Genomic DNA, 17,742 nt, shown 5'->3' with positions numbered 1-17,742 from the left:
TAGAATAGGGCCTCTGGGGCACAGAGAAGCGGATTCACGACAGACAGCGCCTTCCCGCCCTTCTCGCCTGGATCACAGTATCGCCAACAGTTTTGCAAAAAGGGCAGAACCATCGGCGGGAGCCGCTCACGAATGACGCCTGAAGGGCTCCGCGGAAATCGCAATGACGGAGCCAGGCCTGACGTCTAGTAACTAGGCCTGTCCCTGCGGCTCTAGCGGCTCCCTCCGTAACATGGGACAGTAACCGCATAGAGGTATTAGTCACGGACCTGAGAGTGGCCATACGGGTGGAGTGCAACGGTTTGTCCTCCTCCGACATGGACTCTGGGGGGGATGCAGCGTATTCTTTGATAAGATCGCGCTGCATCCTAATCACATTTGCCAAGTAGTTCAGCGCCCTCACTGAAAAGGTCACTGAACTAAACATTCGCTTCCCCAAGCGGTCCATCATCAGAGACTCCTTGCTCAGGGGATGGACTGAGGGGCTCTCCTGAGCAAGTTCCCTCTTGGTGGCTGCCGCCGTCAACATGGCATCTACCGGAGGCCCCTTGCTCCAGTGGGTACGGTCAGCCGGGGGACTAAGGATACGGTCTGGCCTTTTTGGGATTGGCTCCACAGTGTCTGGATCCTTCCACGCCCTGGTGGTAATCAGGTCCACCAGGGGGTCGGCAGGAGGGGACACGCAAGAGGTAGACGGGCCCGCTTCAAATGCCTCCAAGAACATGGACTCGTCAGAGGAAGACTTGGGGGCAGACCACCCCCCCCCCTTATGTGAAGCATTTCCATGATGTCTCCAAAGGAGACATCCTCGGGGGGTGATCTTGGGGAGCCTTCCCCTTCCTCCAAATGTGTCTTCTGTGAGAGACTCGGGGGAGTCTATGTGCCTCCTTTTGCACGTATGCTTGCGAGGGGCATCCTCAGGGGGGCTGTCAAGAGGACCCCTCGCAAGCGGTGTCATGTTCCAAAGGAACAACTTGGGGCAAAGGAGCGGGCTGTCCCAGTGGTCGGATGGTGGAAGCCTGGCCCAGTGGGATGGAGCCGACCTCAACAGGGCCCTCTCCACTACATCAAAAGCCGAGGGGGAGCCAACCTCAACCAAAGGATCCGATAATCGGCTCCCCCTCGGATCCGAAGAGTGGATCGGAGCCGGCACCGAAGCACTCTGATCCGAGGGGCCAGTGTGCTCCGACACTGATGGCGCCGAAGGAGCACTGATCCCCCCCGGATCCGAAGCTCTGATCCAGGCTCCGAGAGGTCGGATCCGAAGCACTCGAGGGCAGGGTCGGATCCGAAGTACCCAGTACTATCGGCGCCGACCCACCCCCGGCTCCGAAGCTGCTCGGCTCCAAAGCTGCTCGGCTCCAACTGCTCCGAACCCAGGTAGCGGGTCGGAGAAGGAGCTATAGGTTTAAAGAAAGGGGTCGAGCTCCCCCCCAGAGGGGGGGGGGGGAGGCAGGAGCACTCCCATCTGCATCTGGGCCTGGATGAACCTTCTCATCATCCGGTCCAGATCAGCATCAGACAAACTGTACGTGGATCTCGACGAGGCTACCGAGGTAGGCCTCGAGTGCCTCCTCGACTCCTCCTCCTCAGGTCCCGGTGAGAAGCGCACTGGAGACCGGAGCCGAGGAGGGGGAGAACCAGCAGACAAGGATATATATATATATATATATATATATATATATATATATATATATATATATATATATATATATACACATATACACACACACACACACACACACACACACACACACAGATATAGACACATTATATATATATATATATATATATATATATATATATATATATATATATATATATATATATATATATATATATATATATATATATATATACACACACACACACACACACACACACACACACACACACATAATATAATAAATTATATTGTATTGTATATTATATAAATATTATATAAATGGATCCCCTTCAAAACATCTAATGTTCATAACATCTAATGTTCATAACATCGGAACTTCAAAACCTACAAAACACAGGTTAAATAACATCCCCTCCACCTAAAACATCCAAGTAGTAAACACACTTTGTACTACGTTTCTGAATGGGGGGGCAAGCCTTCCTACACCCCCCATGTGGAGGGTTTCCCACTGCAGTGCAATCTCAGAGTTGGTATATTTAATTTATGGGGATGTCAGGGGCGGAGGGGGGCTTGCCCCCCCTACAGAAACGTAGTACAAAAAGTTTACTACTTTGGTATTGTTTTAGGTGAAGGGGATGTTATTTATATGTGGTTTGTAGGTTTTGAAGTTGTGATGCAAAGTTTCAATGTTATGAAATTTGATGTTATGAGTTTTAGATGTTATGGTCTCAATGTTCTGAGCTTAGATGTTACGATCATTCAATATTTTGAAGGGGAGACACAGACACAGAATATGGGTACATACAATCTGTTATTTATAATAAACAGAACATAGTAGAGTTTAGCATTATTAATGTATACATTCTAGTAAATGTTGCTTAATGTTTTACTTATTCACCGTCACACAAAGACTTCTTATGCAACACATAGCTAATGTCTAGGTCAGTATTTTTTCTTTTCTTTGCATTGCTAAATGCATTTATTACTTGTTATTATCTTTGCCAATATAGCCCGAATCATGACTGAAAAGGATTCTGTGATCAGTTGACTTTCCTGGTTACCAAAGTATACATAAATATGAAATAGGAGAAAGGGGGTGAAGATAGCAGAAATAAGGAACCAGTAAAGCACATTTTAATTCTGCATCATTCAAAAGAGGAGAAGGCATTGGGAAGTAGCAGACAGGCAGAGTCTTACTACTTATGAAAACAGCAAGGATCATTTACTGCAGTGAGAATTTTCACACCTCAGCATGAGTGTGTGTGTGTGTGGGGGGGGGGTCTGTCAATTCTTTTAGAATTACAAAATAATTCCATTGCAAAAGCCTAGCATAGAACAAGCTCTGACAAACACACAAATGAGGCTCGGTCAGGGAAATGTACAAGTAGGTGCATTTAACAGACAGTGCTTCAAAGTCCTGCCATTCTATCTTAATGGCATGAGAAACCACCACCACTACCTTATGTCTAGCATGAATCGTATATAAAACAGGACTTGAAATGCCTTCTTGGAGGAAGGAATGAAAGGAGGAAAACAAGATCACATTAACAAGGCAGGCCCAGTTATCTGTCATTTTGAGGGAAATGCTTTAAAATTGTAAAAGGAAGACTTGGGAGAGATTCTGAGGCATAAAAAATGGCTCAGAAAACAAAAATACAATGAAAAACCATGTTTCAGTTCTAAGGCGTTTTCCTTTAAGTGCAAGAGCAAGCATCATAGAACAGGCTGAGAAGGGTGGGTCCACGGGGAAGCAAGCTACAATGGCAGAAATACACAGTTTGAAGAAGGTGTAAGAAATGCCCTTGCTAAAACTCCACCAGGTACTACTTCAGGACTTCTAGATGTGTGGCACCAATTAGAAACATGACCCTTCAACCAGATATAGGATTTAGTAGTACAAAGCCTCTTTGCTTTCTAAAAGAGTCATAAAAAGGAATTGGACCAAGACCATCCAAGCTGCTAGCTGCAGGCTCTTTGAGGGTGGGAATATACCAATAGGCTCTTCTAGAGTCAGAGCTCAGACTTATGAAGGTTGTAATGCTTCCACTATGGTCTCTAGCAATAAGAACACAGTTTTAGCTAGAATGTTAAAAGCCTAGCCCCAACCACTCTTGTTTTGCCCCACACTGAGGATATAGTATTGGTATAAAGACAAGATTGCTCCCCTCACCACAGGAGAATACATTCACTTCTCATTCTTGCATGGTTACCTGGCACAAAACCTGTTATGTGCCTTTCTGCAACTTCGGACTAGATCCTAAAAAAAAAAAAAAACAGGACCCATTCTCAATTAGTGACTGGTTACCTTAGGCCTACTGAATTAGTCTGCTAGTGCGCTAGTGCTCCATTCTCATTTCTACAGATATGAGCACAATGACCTAGATGAAAAGTTAGGCTCAAACTATTGCCACTAACCTGCAAGTCCCATCCTGTTCATGTACTATATTATAGTGATGTTGTCTGAAATTATTCATTGGGTACCTCCGCACCAAATGGTTTTAACATCTTTATGGACTGAGTAATATTCATTATCTTTAGGTTGATGGGCCTCTTAACCAAGGAGGATTTTCCAGCAGCTGTAGCTCCAAGTGAGATATGATAGATCTGCTGCCAAGTGTTGCACACCACCTGACAATACAAATGTTAAAACACCAGATTTCTTAGCATCCGTTGAACACCAGAATTCAACCTGTAGCCTTTAAAACACTTCACTTAAACCATGAAGTAATTATCTGGCCAATACAATTACTGTGCTATCCAAATAATTATACCGCTGAAGTCTTAAACAAGCAAGCATTTCTTCCTCTATTTTTCACATCGACATCCAGAGTGTTTCTTACAGATTTTGACATATGCCAAGAGTTTTTAGCACTCAAAATGAAGTCATTCTACCACAGTAATGTTACAACTCAAGATCTGAGTAAAGCATTGCTGCTCATGTGCTTTTCTTCCTGCAAGCAGCTACATACTCCTTGGCAAACCTGTAACAGAAGGTAGTGGAAAAGGCTGGGGTAGAGGTCAGTAAGGCTTTCCCACACAGCCATCAGCCCTATAAAGCAAGCAAATACTAGGTGGGCTCTCCACAGCCACCCACACTAGGATAGCTTGTATATTTGTAGGAGGCTGAAATACTTTTGATAATGCAGTATGAATAAGCATCCAGGCTGGAAGCCTACTCACACTACTAGAGGCATTGTCATTACTACTGCAAGATACAATTCCCCCTATATGCGCCTTAGTGGGGTCAGAATGTCCCTTAAGATTTAGCTCCCTCAACCCTTGGTGGGATTGATGGGATCACCAGTCTTTTCAAACACAATCTTTGACACCTCCATTTTTTCTGAACCTTCCATTATATGTAAAACAATAGAACAGCCCCTTCCCCAAGTTGTCAGGTTCTTTTTTCTCATATTTTAAATGGTTGGTGTTGGCATAATCTGCAAGGGAAGTGTTGAGTCCTACAATGGAGCCTTCTTTTATCAATTCTCCCAAACAAAAAGATACACTGTAAATGGTTCTCTTGGTATAATTTCTCATTTAAAAGGTTGGCTTGTCTATTTTTTTAGGAACATTATAGGCACACAAAATTTGGTCTCTGCAAAGTCAGTATGAGCTTCACCATTTACCAAATAAAACATTAACTACTCCTATACCTATAGTACAAGTCAACTGAAAAGCTCAGCAAACAGATGAACTTACCAAATGCTTATTTATGCTTGAAAGACATGGAGAAAAGGATAGACAATGCCACAAGGCTATTCTCCCTTTAAGACATACATCAACTGACATATTGGCCCAAAGGATTAGGCTAGCTCTAGCCTCTAGGTCAGAGAATACTGAAGGCTCAAGTAGTTAAAGAAGCAGCAGCATTTTCCCATCTACAGCTAAATCCCTATGGATAAAAGGATCATACTGCAGGCAGGGACTCCGTCAACATAAGCAGTGCTCCTACTTTTTGCTGACACTGTTGGAACCCCCCCCCCCCCATACATGCAAATTGTGACAAAGTATCCCTGTGGGAAATAATGTCTATAGAAGTGATGCTTGGCTTCCCCGTGATGTACAAGCAATACCTGCAACAAGAAAACATTTCTCAAAGTACAATTTTCTCTGTTCAAGAAGCCGATTAATAATGAGCAAAGATACCATTATCATGCACTCTCAATTTCATGGCTCATTGAAAGTGATTTAAAAAAAAAAAATCACAGATTTTAATATTGTAAAATTAAAGATAGATCAGTATTCTCTGCACCATTTAATAATCATAGGATATAATGGAAATTTAAAGGAGCATTAACACCATTCTAGTTTCCACCTTCATAATGTGAAGGGGTTAAAATATTTAACATTCGTAATCTACGAGATATGGCAGGTAATTTCTGTTAATCTAACCTACTGGGGTCCCTCAAACAATTTGTCAAATCCCTATTAGTCTCTTATGGTCATCACAACGCCTCCAGATATAAAAAAAAAATCCATATACTTGCATACTCGCATAAATAACTGTGTAAACAAGCTCATTTGTTTAGCATTTACATATTAGGCACACTTCGATTCTTCAAAGCATTACAATGGTATCCACCCGAAGCCACTCTCTTCGGTACCTACCTACTCAATATGGAGAATATAATGTACTGCTTAATTTCATAAAGGAAGCATCCAAAACAATTGTCTTTGGAAAGACTAAAGGACATCTTTTTCCACAACATTAAATACTCCTGCTAGACTCTGATCACAATAAGCAGATTTCCTGTATGGCTATCTTGACATTACAGTTAAGACACTATCTCGTAGTAGCCAGAAACTGATTTCCCTCAAGCTTTTCTATGCATTAATCAAGTCAGTATCAATTGTAATGGGTCTACCACAATAGCATACTATACAGAGTCCATCCTGAAGGATCTCTCTAAAATTAGACAAACTGCAAAACGTTACAGCAACTTTACTTTCCCAAGACACTTAAATCTTAATGCATGCAAATACTTTTGAAACCAGCCAAAGCCTTATACTTTGTAAGCATAAACAAAAAATGAAATGTGAAGTGCCATAAAACATCCATCACCACTGCACCTTAATCACCACATATAACAATTATGAAAAAGATTGAGGAAAAATAATTTGGCAAAGTGAAAACTTGTAGTAATGTTAATTGCCAACCTATTAACAGTTGGCCATTAGTGACTGTGCAACTGATTTATAAATGAATGCAGGGCTATGGAGAATGCTTTTATAGTGCCTCCACATTCCACAAGCGTTCTACAAGTACTTACCAATTATAAAGGAACTTTGCCACATATGTGAGTTTGCATATAGGAAGATGCACAAGGGATTCCCAGACAACCTTAAGCTGCACTAAACTTTAAACTACAAAACCACTAGCCTCCATTCCTGGCAGATAGAAAGATTAATCTACGTGATCAAATGCAGGTATTTGTACCACCAATGGTTTATTTTATATAATGCAAGCTCTTTCATAAAATTCATTATGTGCCTTTTAAGAAGCATGCTAAGAATCCCCCCCATATGAATTTAGTTTTTATCCTCTGACCTAAGAGGGGGGAAATAATTAAAACTGCTTGCATACCATTGACTTTAAGCTTTATTTCTGTCACTAATTAGTTCACAAAATAAATTTTGCAAGCAATGGATCTCTATCTAATCATAGAAGAGAATGTAATCCCTTACACCTGTTCCAGTCCTATAGTTTTAAACAAAGTGCGCAATTCAAAAAGTGTAAACCTGCTGTTTCTGGATATCGTTTAGCATTTCAGCCAAGAACAGAAAAGTATTTCATGGCTTCCATGCATGTGTACAAAGAGAAGTATCACAACTGTAAATATAAACAGTTAAGCTACAACCAATACATGTAAATACAGGACAGACTCATTACTGAAAATAACGCTTACCTCTCCATGCCTTCTCCAATCAGTTCTTCTCCATCATCTTCTTCGTCAGGGAGGTCTTCTGCTCCAAGAAGACCTTCAGACTCATCTTCAAATGGAGGAAGGTCCCGTCCTGGACTTGATGTCAAAGCATCCCCACGCCGAGAGCTGCGGGGGCTTGTTATCATATGATAAGATTCAGATGAATCCTAGGAGGATGAAGGAACAATCATTTGCCATTCCTCAACACTGATACACGTGTAACAAAAAAAGCACAAAATAAAATCCTCAACTAACCTCTTTAATACTAAGAAACGGATTTGTTATTCTAACGCCAAACTGCTAATAATTTTTGTACACTTAACTCTAGCCCTTTCATCTGGTAAAGAGTGGCCCAAGAAACAGGGGAACAGACAGGCTATACAAGTATTTAAAAACAAGCATGGCACTCTAGTTAGCCAAATACTAAATTTCCAGTTCATTCTACCAGATTATGCTCACCAGCAAACATTCCTTTCCTGAAAAAGAAAAGCAACAACACAGTAAAGAAACTGAAGAATCCTGAAGTATGATGGATAACTTGAGTGGGGCAATGAGTCAGCCAACACCATGGCTCTTACAAGAGTGTGTGTCACTTGCAGCAGCCTAAAAGGCTAAACTGTACCCACAAATCTAGTAAACAGGATCAACACCCATCTGTCCTTCCAATTGCAATAGTACAACCCGTTAATTTGAATAACCAGGTAATACAACTAAGTAGAGCTGTTTTGCAGTAGCATTTAGTTAAAAGCTCCATGGATTTACAGTGTATTTCAGACACTGAAGAAATAAATATGTAGCCTCTATTGATGTTTGTGTCTTTCGGCTTTTACCGGTTAGGGGTCGCCACAGCGGAACTCCAGTCCGCTAATGATTGGCAGTTGAATTTTACATACCGGCTTGCCAGGCCTGACGCACAACCTTCAACTAAGGTATGCCCATTCACGCATGTCTCCACGCAGAAGACGCTCTAGCTGAGAACCGAACCGGACAGCGTCTTACTGTGAATTTGTGAAAATAAGGAAGATTAAAATGAGAACTAGCTAAAGTAAGCATACCTACCGAGAGGGCAGAAAAAAACCACATCTGAGAAAGACAGAAAAAAAGAACACAACCAAAGCTTTCCAACAACAAAATCTCTCCCTCCATATTCTTGAACCCTCAGTTTTGAGGCAAACATGTGTATACTATATTTTTCTTTATTGCATTTGTTTACCAGGAAAGTCCACTGTGCCTAAAAGAGCCTAAGTGAAGTCCTGGGGAGAAAAGCTCCAACAAGAACAGATACAGAAAATATTAAACATTAATTGGTGCAAAACTAGATACACTTACAGATAGTGATTACAGTAATATTTACAGAGTATACACATAAAAGCAGGAATTTTGTTGGTTGCCAGATTAATTCAATCACAGAGGTATAAACAGAGATATTAATCAGCATTATTGTACCAATGTCAAAAATAATTATGGAGAAAGTATCAGTCAGTAGTAGCAAAAAGCAGAGACGTTAAGTTATACAAGGAGGAGGAGGTTAGGTTATAGAGCAGATTCACATACGTTTATATTCGGCTATTACTGAAAACAAATTTGCAGTTAAGGCTTGCATACATGCCAACTTATTTTAGTGTTAGAAATAAAAGTCACTTTGGCACCAGATGTTAATCTTGCAGAGCAACTTTTCAACTTCAGAAATTAGAGCAGGGCAGAAAAGAATCTATTCCTAATATGAAGTATTACTACCATATCACAGCTGAGTGCAATACTATGCCTTTGTTTAAATTTCAAAGTAAAACAATACAGAAATTTAATTTTTCATTCCTTGCTGTTATTACCGCAGGGTAGTTCTATTTATTTTTACACACAAAAATCCTTAAATACAACGCTTTAGCAGCAGCAGTGCAGCAGTAGCATTGGCACCTCACAAAAAAGGTTTTCCAGTTCGATTCTAGGATGGGGTGCCTTCTGCGCAAGTTTGCATGTCCTCCCTGCATTCGTGTGGGCTTCCTCAGATGTTACAAAGGCATGCATCTGGAATATTTCTCCCCAGGCCTCCTCTGAAAATTGGCTCGTTCCAAGTTGGACTTTCCCAGTTAACAAATGTTAAATAAAAAAAATAAAATAAAAGGGGTTTTAGCAGCATATTGAAATGTTAGCATTGCACCCGAGACTTCAACAAACTGCAGTAGCAAGCAGTTTACTATGGTTTAAAAGAAACAGCAGCTTTTCTTGGCTCCAAGTCTAAGGGGAGGGGCACCTAATTTACTCTTCAAATTGAAGTGGACGGGTCAGACTGGGGAATGCACCAGGTTCCAGAATAGCTAGCTACACCCCTGAAAAGCAGCCAATCTATTGCGGTCACTCTTCACTGTGTGTAGCTCCTCAGCAGCAGAGCATAGTTCTCACCATACTTTGGCAGAATTGTGCTGCTCATCAAAAATACTCTAGTACTGAACCCATGAGAGGCTCTAGTGATCCTGTATGAAGCTGTGCAGTGGTGAATCTTTACTAATATACAACACAACGCTGTTTGAAAACTGACAATTGCCACAAACTGAAAGCATTGTACACCAATGTTTGAGCTATACTTTGTAAACAGAACTACACAGAAGCCAGAAAGAAGGCCAGAATGCCTTGCTTCATCATGTCACAGGTGACAAAACCTTGTTTTTCCCCCATTTCCATTCCTTTTAAAGTCAATACCAAAACAACAACTTCATGCCTAATGCAAGAAAAAACACCCAACAGAACAGGATACATGCTTATGTGACTGAACAAAGCACAGAGTTAAAAACAGAGTTTGGAAAATTTGTACAACTCGCTGGTAAGTGGCAGATTGTGTGCAGCACCAAATAGGATAAAAGTTACAGATGGGCTTCACACAGTAAGCACGCTGGACAGAACAAATTCATACAAAGGTTGCAGTCGAAGCAAACCAAACTCAAGACAAGCACAGATCTGAGCACTTCCAAAACGGCTGCAGAGTGCAGACTGATCAACAGCTTAATTTCAGCTATCCTAGTGTAATTTTATGCGACTAATTCAGTTACTGGCTAGTAAGCACACCGCTTGGATGCCAACAAAGAAATTTGGAGAAACTGAAATAAAATCATCCAGAAAAGATTGAGAAACCATAGGCTATAAAAGGATCCTGCAGCAAAAAGCAGTTCAAGCTTCAACTTTGGATCAAGAGATTGTTTTTACAAATATTGAAGTCGTATCAACTCAATAACAAAAGGCTGGAAAAAACAAACCTTTACGAGGCTTCTCAAAAAGGAGAAGTTTCAAAAATTCGTAGAGCAAGAGGACAGGGTACTGCATCAAAGAAGCTAGAAGGGACAGACTATTAATATTATGGAAGCATAATAAACAACTGTACCAGAGTTTCACTGCAGGATTCATCCAAACCAAATTCATGAGACAAAAGAAAAAGCACAGGAACTGATTAGAAGAATCGGGAGTACTTTGAACCAGAACCAAAGCTTAGTGCTGGGAGATGATCAGGAAGATGACTAACAACCTTAAAATTAGTAACTAAAATCCAAGACTATGCACTTAAGCAAGGATGACCAATTTTAGATTAGGCCATGCCTGTGGTGACCGAAAGGTTAAAATATTGCAGAATAAGGGTAATGTCACAAAAGCTAAGTGCAGTGTTAAACAGAAAATAAAGGAACCTCTGGATAATATGTAAAAAATCTGACATTTACAGTTATTCAATAAACTGTTGCTTATCACTTGTATACATGCAAGTTTGCCTATATTATAAGCAAGCAAACCATATTAAAAAGTTCCCATCTACAAACATTATACCATTCTTAAACCTCATTCCTCCCTCCAAAACATTTTTCTGCATGTATTGTTCCCACAATTTCCATTTTTATGTAATATGTTAAGAAGTGGGATCTTTAGAAAATGGTATTCTGTTACAGTATTCCTGAAAAGAATACTTTGTAGGGATTTTTAACGTCTGCCAGCTCATTACACTTGGAACGTATACTTAAGTAATGTCTCTTCCCCATCACACCTCAGTGTTTGCCATCTACCAGTGGAAAATTTCTTTGGAGTCTGCTTGGGGGTATAAACAACTATGCAAGCACTTCCAAGCAAAAATCCTAAATTTTTTTGACTTTGTTGCATATTTGGGAGCCATACATTTGTCCTCCCATTGTTTCTTTGTAAATTGCGTATCTAACCTCGCTTCGCAATCTTTTCTGACCAGCCCAATCCTTTTAGTTTCTCTGGAACAGAAGAAAATCTCACATTCTCTGTGTGTGCTCCATCCTCAGACTCTACCACTTTTTTAAACAGCTCTTCTTAAGCAGTCTCACACTCAGCAAAGCCCTTTCTTCATTTCAGCCTCAGATTTTCACAGTTTTATCAGTTTACCTGAATAGCTGTTTAAAACCTTTTTTTCTGGCTTCTGTTATTTGAGTTGACATACACCTTCAGTGTTTCACCTTAATCAGCTCTGAGCACATTTGATTTTTTTCCCCTCTTAAAATTACCAGAAGCCACCTCTTGTACCAAAGCTAGAGCTTGACCTGCTTTTTGACAAACAGCTGCAGGATTCTTACTATTGTTTTCTATTCATCATTTTCCAAGTTCATTAAGTTTCCTCTTTGCTGGCATCCAAGTAGTGTATTTACTTTGTTAAGTGTCGGAATTGCTAGCCCTCAACTCTTGTTTCTTTTTCCACAGTGGAACAGCCAAAGTTAATCTGCTGATCAGTGTGCAGCCATCTCTGCAGTTCCCTGCCAACTTGCCTTCATCTCCCTTCTATTTGGAATATTGTTTCTTCCTCGCAAGTGAGCATCTGCTGCTACCAGCTCCTCTCCTTGTTGGCTAATCTCTATACCGCTCACAAGAAATCTGGACAAAGCCAAAAATAATGGGGAGAAATGCCCAAAACAGGGACAACTTTTAAATTTTGCTCTTATAAACAAAGTAGCTAGAACAACAAGTTGTGTTATCATGCATTTTCTTAAGGATATGAAGCCTGAAACTCAAATGTTTGTCATTTAGCAAAATCAGTCCTCACTGATTTGCCAGAAAACTGCATTTTTCTTTGAGGAACAGACCAAAAATTTGACGCAAGAAGCTGGACAGTTGAGAGGTATGTCAGTGACACATTTGCCTTCCCTTGGCTCAGAGATCAATAGCACTAATGCAACAACTTCCAAGATGGCTACACATTGAGTAACTGCTTAATTCTAGCAAGCTCTCCCAGTGTGAAGAGTTAGCAGAGAAAGCAAGTGGACCTAGATTTCTGGGCAAATTTCAGTAATTGGCTAGTAAGTGCACTGCCTGGATGCCAGGAAAAATAGAGGACCAGATGGAAAATCAGCTATATGATGGAAAATCAGCTACAAAAGTAACAAAAAACACTGACTGGGAAAAGTACTGTAGCTTTTCAGCAAAAAAGCTGGCTGTATGAGACTGTAGAAGTAATATTTAAAAAAATAACCGAATTAAAAGACCAAGCACATATGGAAAACTTGATTTTCTGCCGTACCGCAGTAAGAGCAGACTATTCATTTTCAGTTTTAAGAAACGCAGGCACTACAATGTTAAAAATGGTTGAAAAGAGCATGACAAAGGAAAAATTAGTGTGCTTTTTCTCATTCTGGAATAAGGAGAATGACTGGGTTAAGGCCATTAGTTTAATCTTGTAACAAGTTTTAAGAGAAAGCAAGTTAACGAAAACGAAATTTAACATCAGAAGGTTTATTTTCTAGTAAACAGTGGTGTCTGGTTCTCATGTCTCTAGCAGACCAAGAGAAATGGCTTGGAGAAAATGTTTTCTGAAAGCATTTAAGTGTTTTACCAGCAGAGAGTGCTATACAGATAAGGCAAAACCAGACAGCCCAACTCGTTCACTCCAATGGAGCCCAGAAGTTTACACTGTAACTTCCAACGGGTGGGGCCTTGACAGACTCAAATTACCGGTGGTGCTGCGGTACCATTGTCGCCTCACAGTTAGACGTTGCCCGTTCGATTCTCAGTTAGAGCGTCTTGTGTGGGGACATGCGTGAATGGGCGTTCCTTCGTTGAAGGTTGTGCGTTAGGCCCGGCAAGCCAGCACGTAAAACTCTACTGCCAATCATTAGTGGACCGGAGTTCCGCTGTGGCGATCCCTAACCGGGAAAAAGCCGAAAGACACAACATTTCAAACAAATGTTCATAACTCTGGAACCATAGGGGTTTATGAAAGCAGTATAAATGGCAAACGCTTCAGCACAAACTATTTTTATAGTGGTAGTATTCTTCAGGTTCTAAGTCTTAAAAGAAATTTTATAAGTCACAGTAAACCATTACATTTGTAATGGTTTTAAACTTACAATATCTCAGGAACTACTGAAGTTGCACTTAGACGGCAACATTTTATTCATCTAGTCAAGATCTTTCATATGAGGCTAAGGAATTCTGTGTTACTTGATTGTTGAGATATTTAGAAAAATGTGAAAATTATATCTACATAAATTAATACCCTAAAAAACAGTATCCGTTTACCTGAACCAGACAGAAGTCAAATACTAATGTAGTTGAGTTTGCCATTGTGTAAGCTTTAATATGGAATATTTTAAAACCTTGCACAGTTTGGAATTATTGATGCAATTTGAACAAGCAATATTGGACACCTACAGGCATTAGTAGGAGTTGCACCTGGAGGTGTCACTCAGATGTAAGGAGTTAATAGAACCACAGGATATACCATGCATCTTAGCATGGATAAAAAGAAGTTATGTACTCACCATAACGTTCCATGTTAGTTGTCCTTTATCTCACTTTCCTTCTTGCTGTTTGGGTTGAGAGCCGATCCTCTCCTCCGACTCGGCCGTATACTATAGCACGAGACTAGCCCCTATCCCAGCATGCCTAGCAGTAGTTACCCAGATCCTGTTTGTGATAATCCAACACTAGACCATATAAATAGATAAGGGATGTACTCTACTTTACATATCCAATGACACCTGCATACAAGGGTGTGATTCCCCTACAAAAGTAATAGTAGTAGACCGAGACTGACCATAAGGAATGGTATAAAAGAAACCCAGCCAGTATAGCAAACAAAACAAGGGATGCCTCTCGATCCTCCAGGAAGGGGGAAGGAGGGAGGGACGCAAGGAGGAAGGCGAGATTAAGGACAACAAACATGGAACATTGTGGTGAATACATAACTTCTTTATGTTATGTTGTCCATATTTCACCTTTATTATTGCTGTTTGGGACAGCATCCCCAGCACCCGATTCTTCGGTAGCTCACTGGAAAAAAAACTCTTCCAAGATCGTGGAACCAAAAGATGCCCTGTTCCGGAAGGCCACATCCTTTGTGATGAGTGATAAAAGTATGAGGATTAACCCATGTAGCTGCTGCACAGATCGAACCCATAAGGCAATCTGGCTTGAAAGGCAATAGAGGCCCTTGTTGAGTGCCCTTTAACTTTCCCTGGAAGTTTTTGTTTACGCAACTCGTAGACATGTTTTAGTGTCTGAAAGCCCCTTTGATAAAGTCACCTTTGAGACCACACAACCTCTTATTGTCCGCATAGGATATGAATAATTGATCAGATTTTATAAAGTCCTTGGTTCTGTGCAAATAGAAACGTAGCTGTCTATTAACATCCAATTGATGAAGCTTATACTCTGCCTTGTTGCCATGATTGGGGAAAAGCACGTGAAGCTCTATGGATTGATTCAGATTGTATTCAGAACATACCTTGGGTAAGAAAGAGGGGTTGGTTCTGAGAGAAACCAGATCTTTATGGAAATTCAAGTAAGGGGGATGAATAGATAAGGTCTGTAATTCTGAGACCAGTCTAGCTGAGGTAATTGCAACCACGGAAAGGGTCTTCCAAGTCAGAAATTTGAGCGGACAAGAAGCATAAGGTTCAAAAGGAGAAGAATCAGAGCGTCTAAAACTAAATTTAAATTCCAGGAGGGATAGAGGTTCTCTTATCAGAAGTCTTAATATGGTAGTACCTCTTAGGAAAGCTTTGCATAACTTCTAGGACACGATATTGGAACCCATTTCACCCATATGAAAATTTGAAATGGCAGCTAACTGAACTCTTGATAGTAGCTGCAGCTGCTCCTTGGTCAAGTGTTTCAGCGAGAAAGTCAAGAATCTTTTAAAGGGAAGCAGTATAAAGGGATCAACCTGATTTTTAACTGCCAACAAGAGAAACTCTTCCATTTACTAGCATAAAGTCTAATAGTGGGCTTATGGGAGGAAATCAAAATGTGCTGAACGGCTGGGGAAACGCTGGCTTGGCTAAGACCGGAAGTGGAGAAACCAAGCTGTGAACTTGAGAGTTTGAATGGAAGGATAAAGAGCCCCCCAACTCAAGATCTGGCACTGGGTCCAGGATCCAAGGCTCCCCTTGCAGGTGAGGCCAAAGGAATGGGAACCATATCTGACGAAGCCAGTAAGGGTCAATGAGGATTAACTTGCAGCCCAATGACTGTGCTTTCTGAAGAACCTTGGGGATCGTGGAAAGGCATAAAGCAGTCCTGGGGGCCAATCGTGAACAACTGCATCCCTGGGTGACTGTCCCGGTGATTGGACTAGGGCAAAGTAGCTGCCGCATTTGTTGTTGGGGGGGGGGTGGCAAACCGATAGCAACATGGCTGGCCCCATTTGCAAAAAATCAAGTCCGCAACTGCTTCAGGGACCACTCGTGGGGCATCAGGATGGCCCGGCAGAGCTTGTCCACTATCACACTGGATATCCCCGGGATGTGCGTTGCAACCAGAAAGCACTGGGAAGACACTGCCAAACTCGTAGAGCCTCTCGACAACAAGGGGTAAGACCTAGTTCCACCCTGTTTGTTGATGTATCATACTACAGACATATTGTCCATTTGAATTGCTACAGTCTCTGTAGGTAGAGAGTCCTGAAGTGCTTGCAATGCCAGGAGCACTTCTCTCATCTCCAGGACATTGATGGGCAAGTGGTACTCATGTTCCTGCTAAGTCTAACAGTCTGTCCCAGATAATCCCCCCCACCCTATCTGGGAAGCATCCTTGGTCACTGTGGCTACAGATTGGGGGGGGGGGGCAGAATGGCCTGCCTATAGTCACCACAGGGGAGTGAAGCCACCACACCATATCCCCTTTGCAGGATTCTGTGATCAGAATCTGATGTGATCTGGGTAAATCCTGGAAAGACCATTCTGCAAATAGAAGCCACTGTAGAATTCTCATGTGGAAGCGAGCCATAGGGACCAGAGAGGATTGCCGCCGCCATAGAACCCAGTACCCTGCGGACAAATCTTGCTTGAATCCTCGTGTGAACAGTATGACAACTTGGCAATGGATCGTTAATACTCTTTCTTGAGGCAGCTTTGCTATCATGGCCCTTGTGTCTAAATCTGTTCCTATAAATGGTAATATTGAGAAGGCAGCAAGGCAGATTTTTCTTAGTTTATGGTGATCCCAAGTTGAGAACAAAAGCAGATTGTGTATTCCCTTGCCCTGATTAGTTGATGCTCGGTAGTGGCAGTAAGGAGCCAGTCTAGATATGGAAACACCTGGAATACTTGATGCCTCAGGTGAGCCGCAACTACTGCCATGCATTTGGTGAACACCCTGGAGGCTGTGGTGAGACCAAAGGGCAGAGCTCTGAACTGGTAGTGACTAGCTCCCACTCTGAACTGGTAGTGACTAGCTCCCAGCCGGAAGCATATATACATCTCCTTGACTATCTGTCTATTTTTATATAGTAGTACGCACCCTGGAGATTGATAGAGCACAGGAAACAAACAAAGGAGACATCTTCAGAGGGGGACTGTGGGGACCCTTCTGAGTCATTCAAGTCCATCTGATGTCAAGGACTCAGGGGAGTCCACATGCTTCTTCTTGCAAGTCCTCTTCGGAGGGACCTCCTCCAAGGAATGCTCAGGGGAGGTTTCGGATAAGGTGGAGTCGCCAAACGGGGCATCCTGGAGCATGGGCTCCCTACGCTTGGGACAGAGGGGAGGTTCAGAGGCGGACACCAGCACCGAGGGCAAAGGAGCCAATGGAGCAGAGGGTGGAGCTGTCTCAGCAGACAGCACGCCTATCACCTCTAAGGCGTTGCTGTCCTGACCCGAAAGAATCCCCGGCTCCGAAGGAGACTTCCTCCAAACAGAGGGCGACTGCTCCAAGGCCAATGTAGGAGCTGAGCTGACCTGCACTGAACCTCCGAGAGGGAGA

General features: G+C 41.9%; 1 protein-coding gene across 1 annotated transcript in view; it reads right to left on the bottom strand.

Moving 5' to 3' along the window:
- MCM2 (minichromosome maintenance complex component 2) overlaps positions 1–17,742 on the bottom strand; it is a 340,582-nt gene that overhangs the window by 304,721 nt on the left and 18,119 nt on the right. The window contains exon 2 of the mRNA XM_044078541.1: positions 7,534–7,718. Within this exon, the coding sequence (XP_043934476.1) occupies positions 7,534–7,718 (185 nt within the window). The remainder of the gene's footprint in view (positions 1–7,533; positions 7,719–17,742) is intronic.

This window comes from Protopterus annectens, chromosome 7.part1, assembly GCF_019279795.1.
Source record: "Protopterus annectens isolate FY-2018-M chromosome 7.part1, PAN1.0, whole genome shotgun sequence".
NCBI classification, from domain to species: Eukaryota; Metazoa; Chordata; order Ceratodontiformes; family Protopteridae; genus Protopterus; species Protopterus annectens.
Note: the sequence above shows the minus strand (reverse complement) of the source record. Positions and strands in the feature narration are given on the sequence as shown.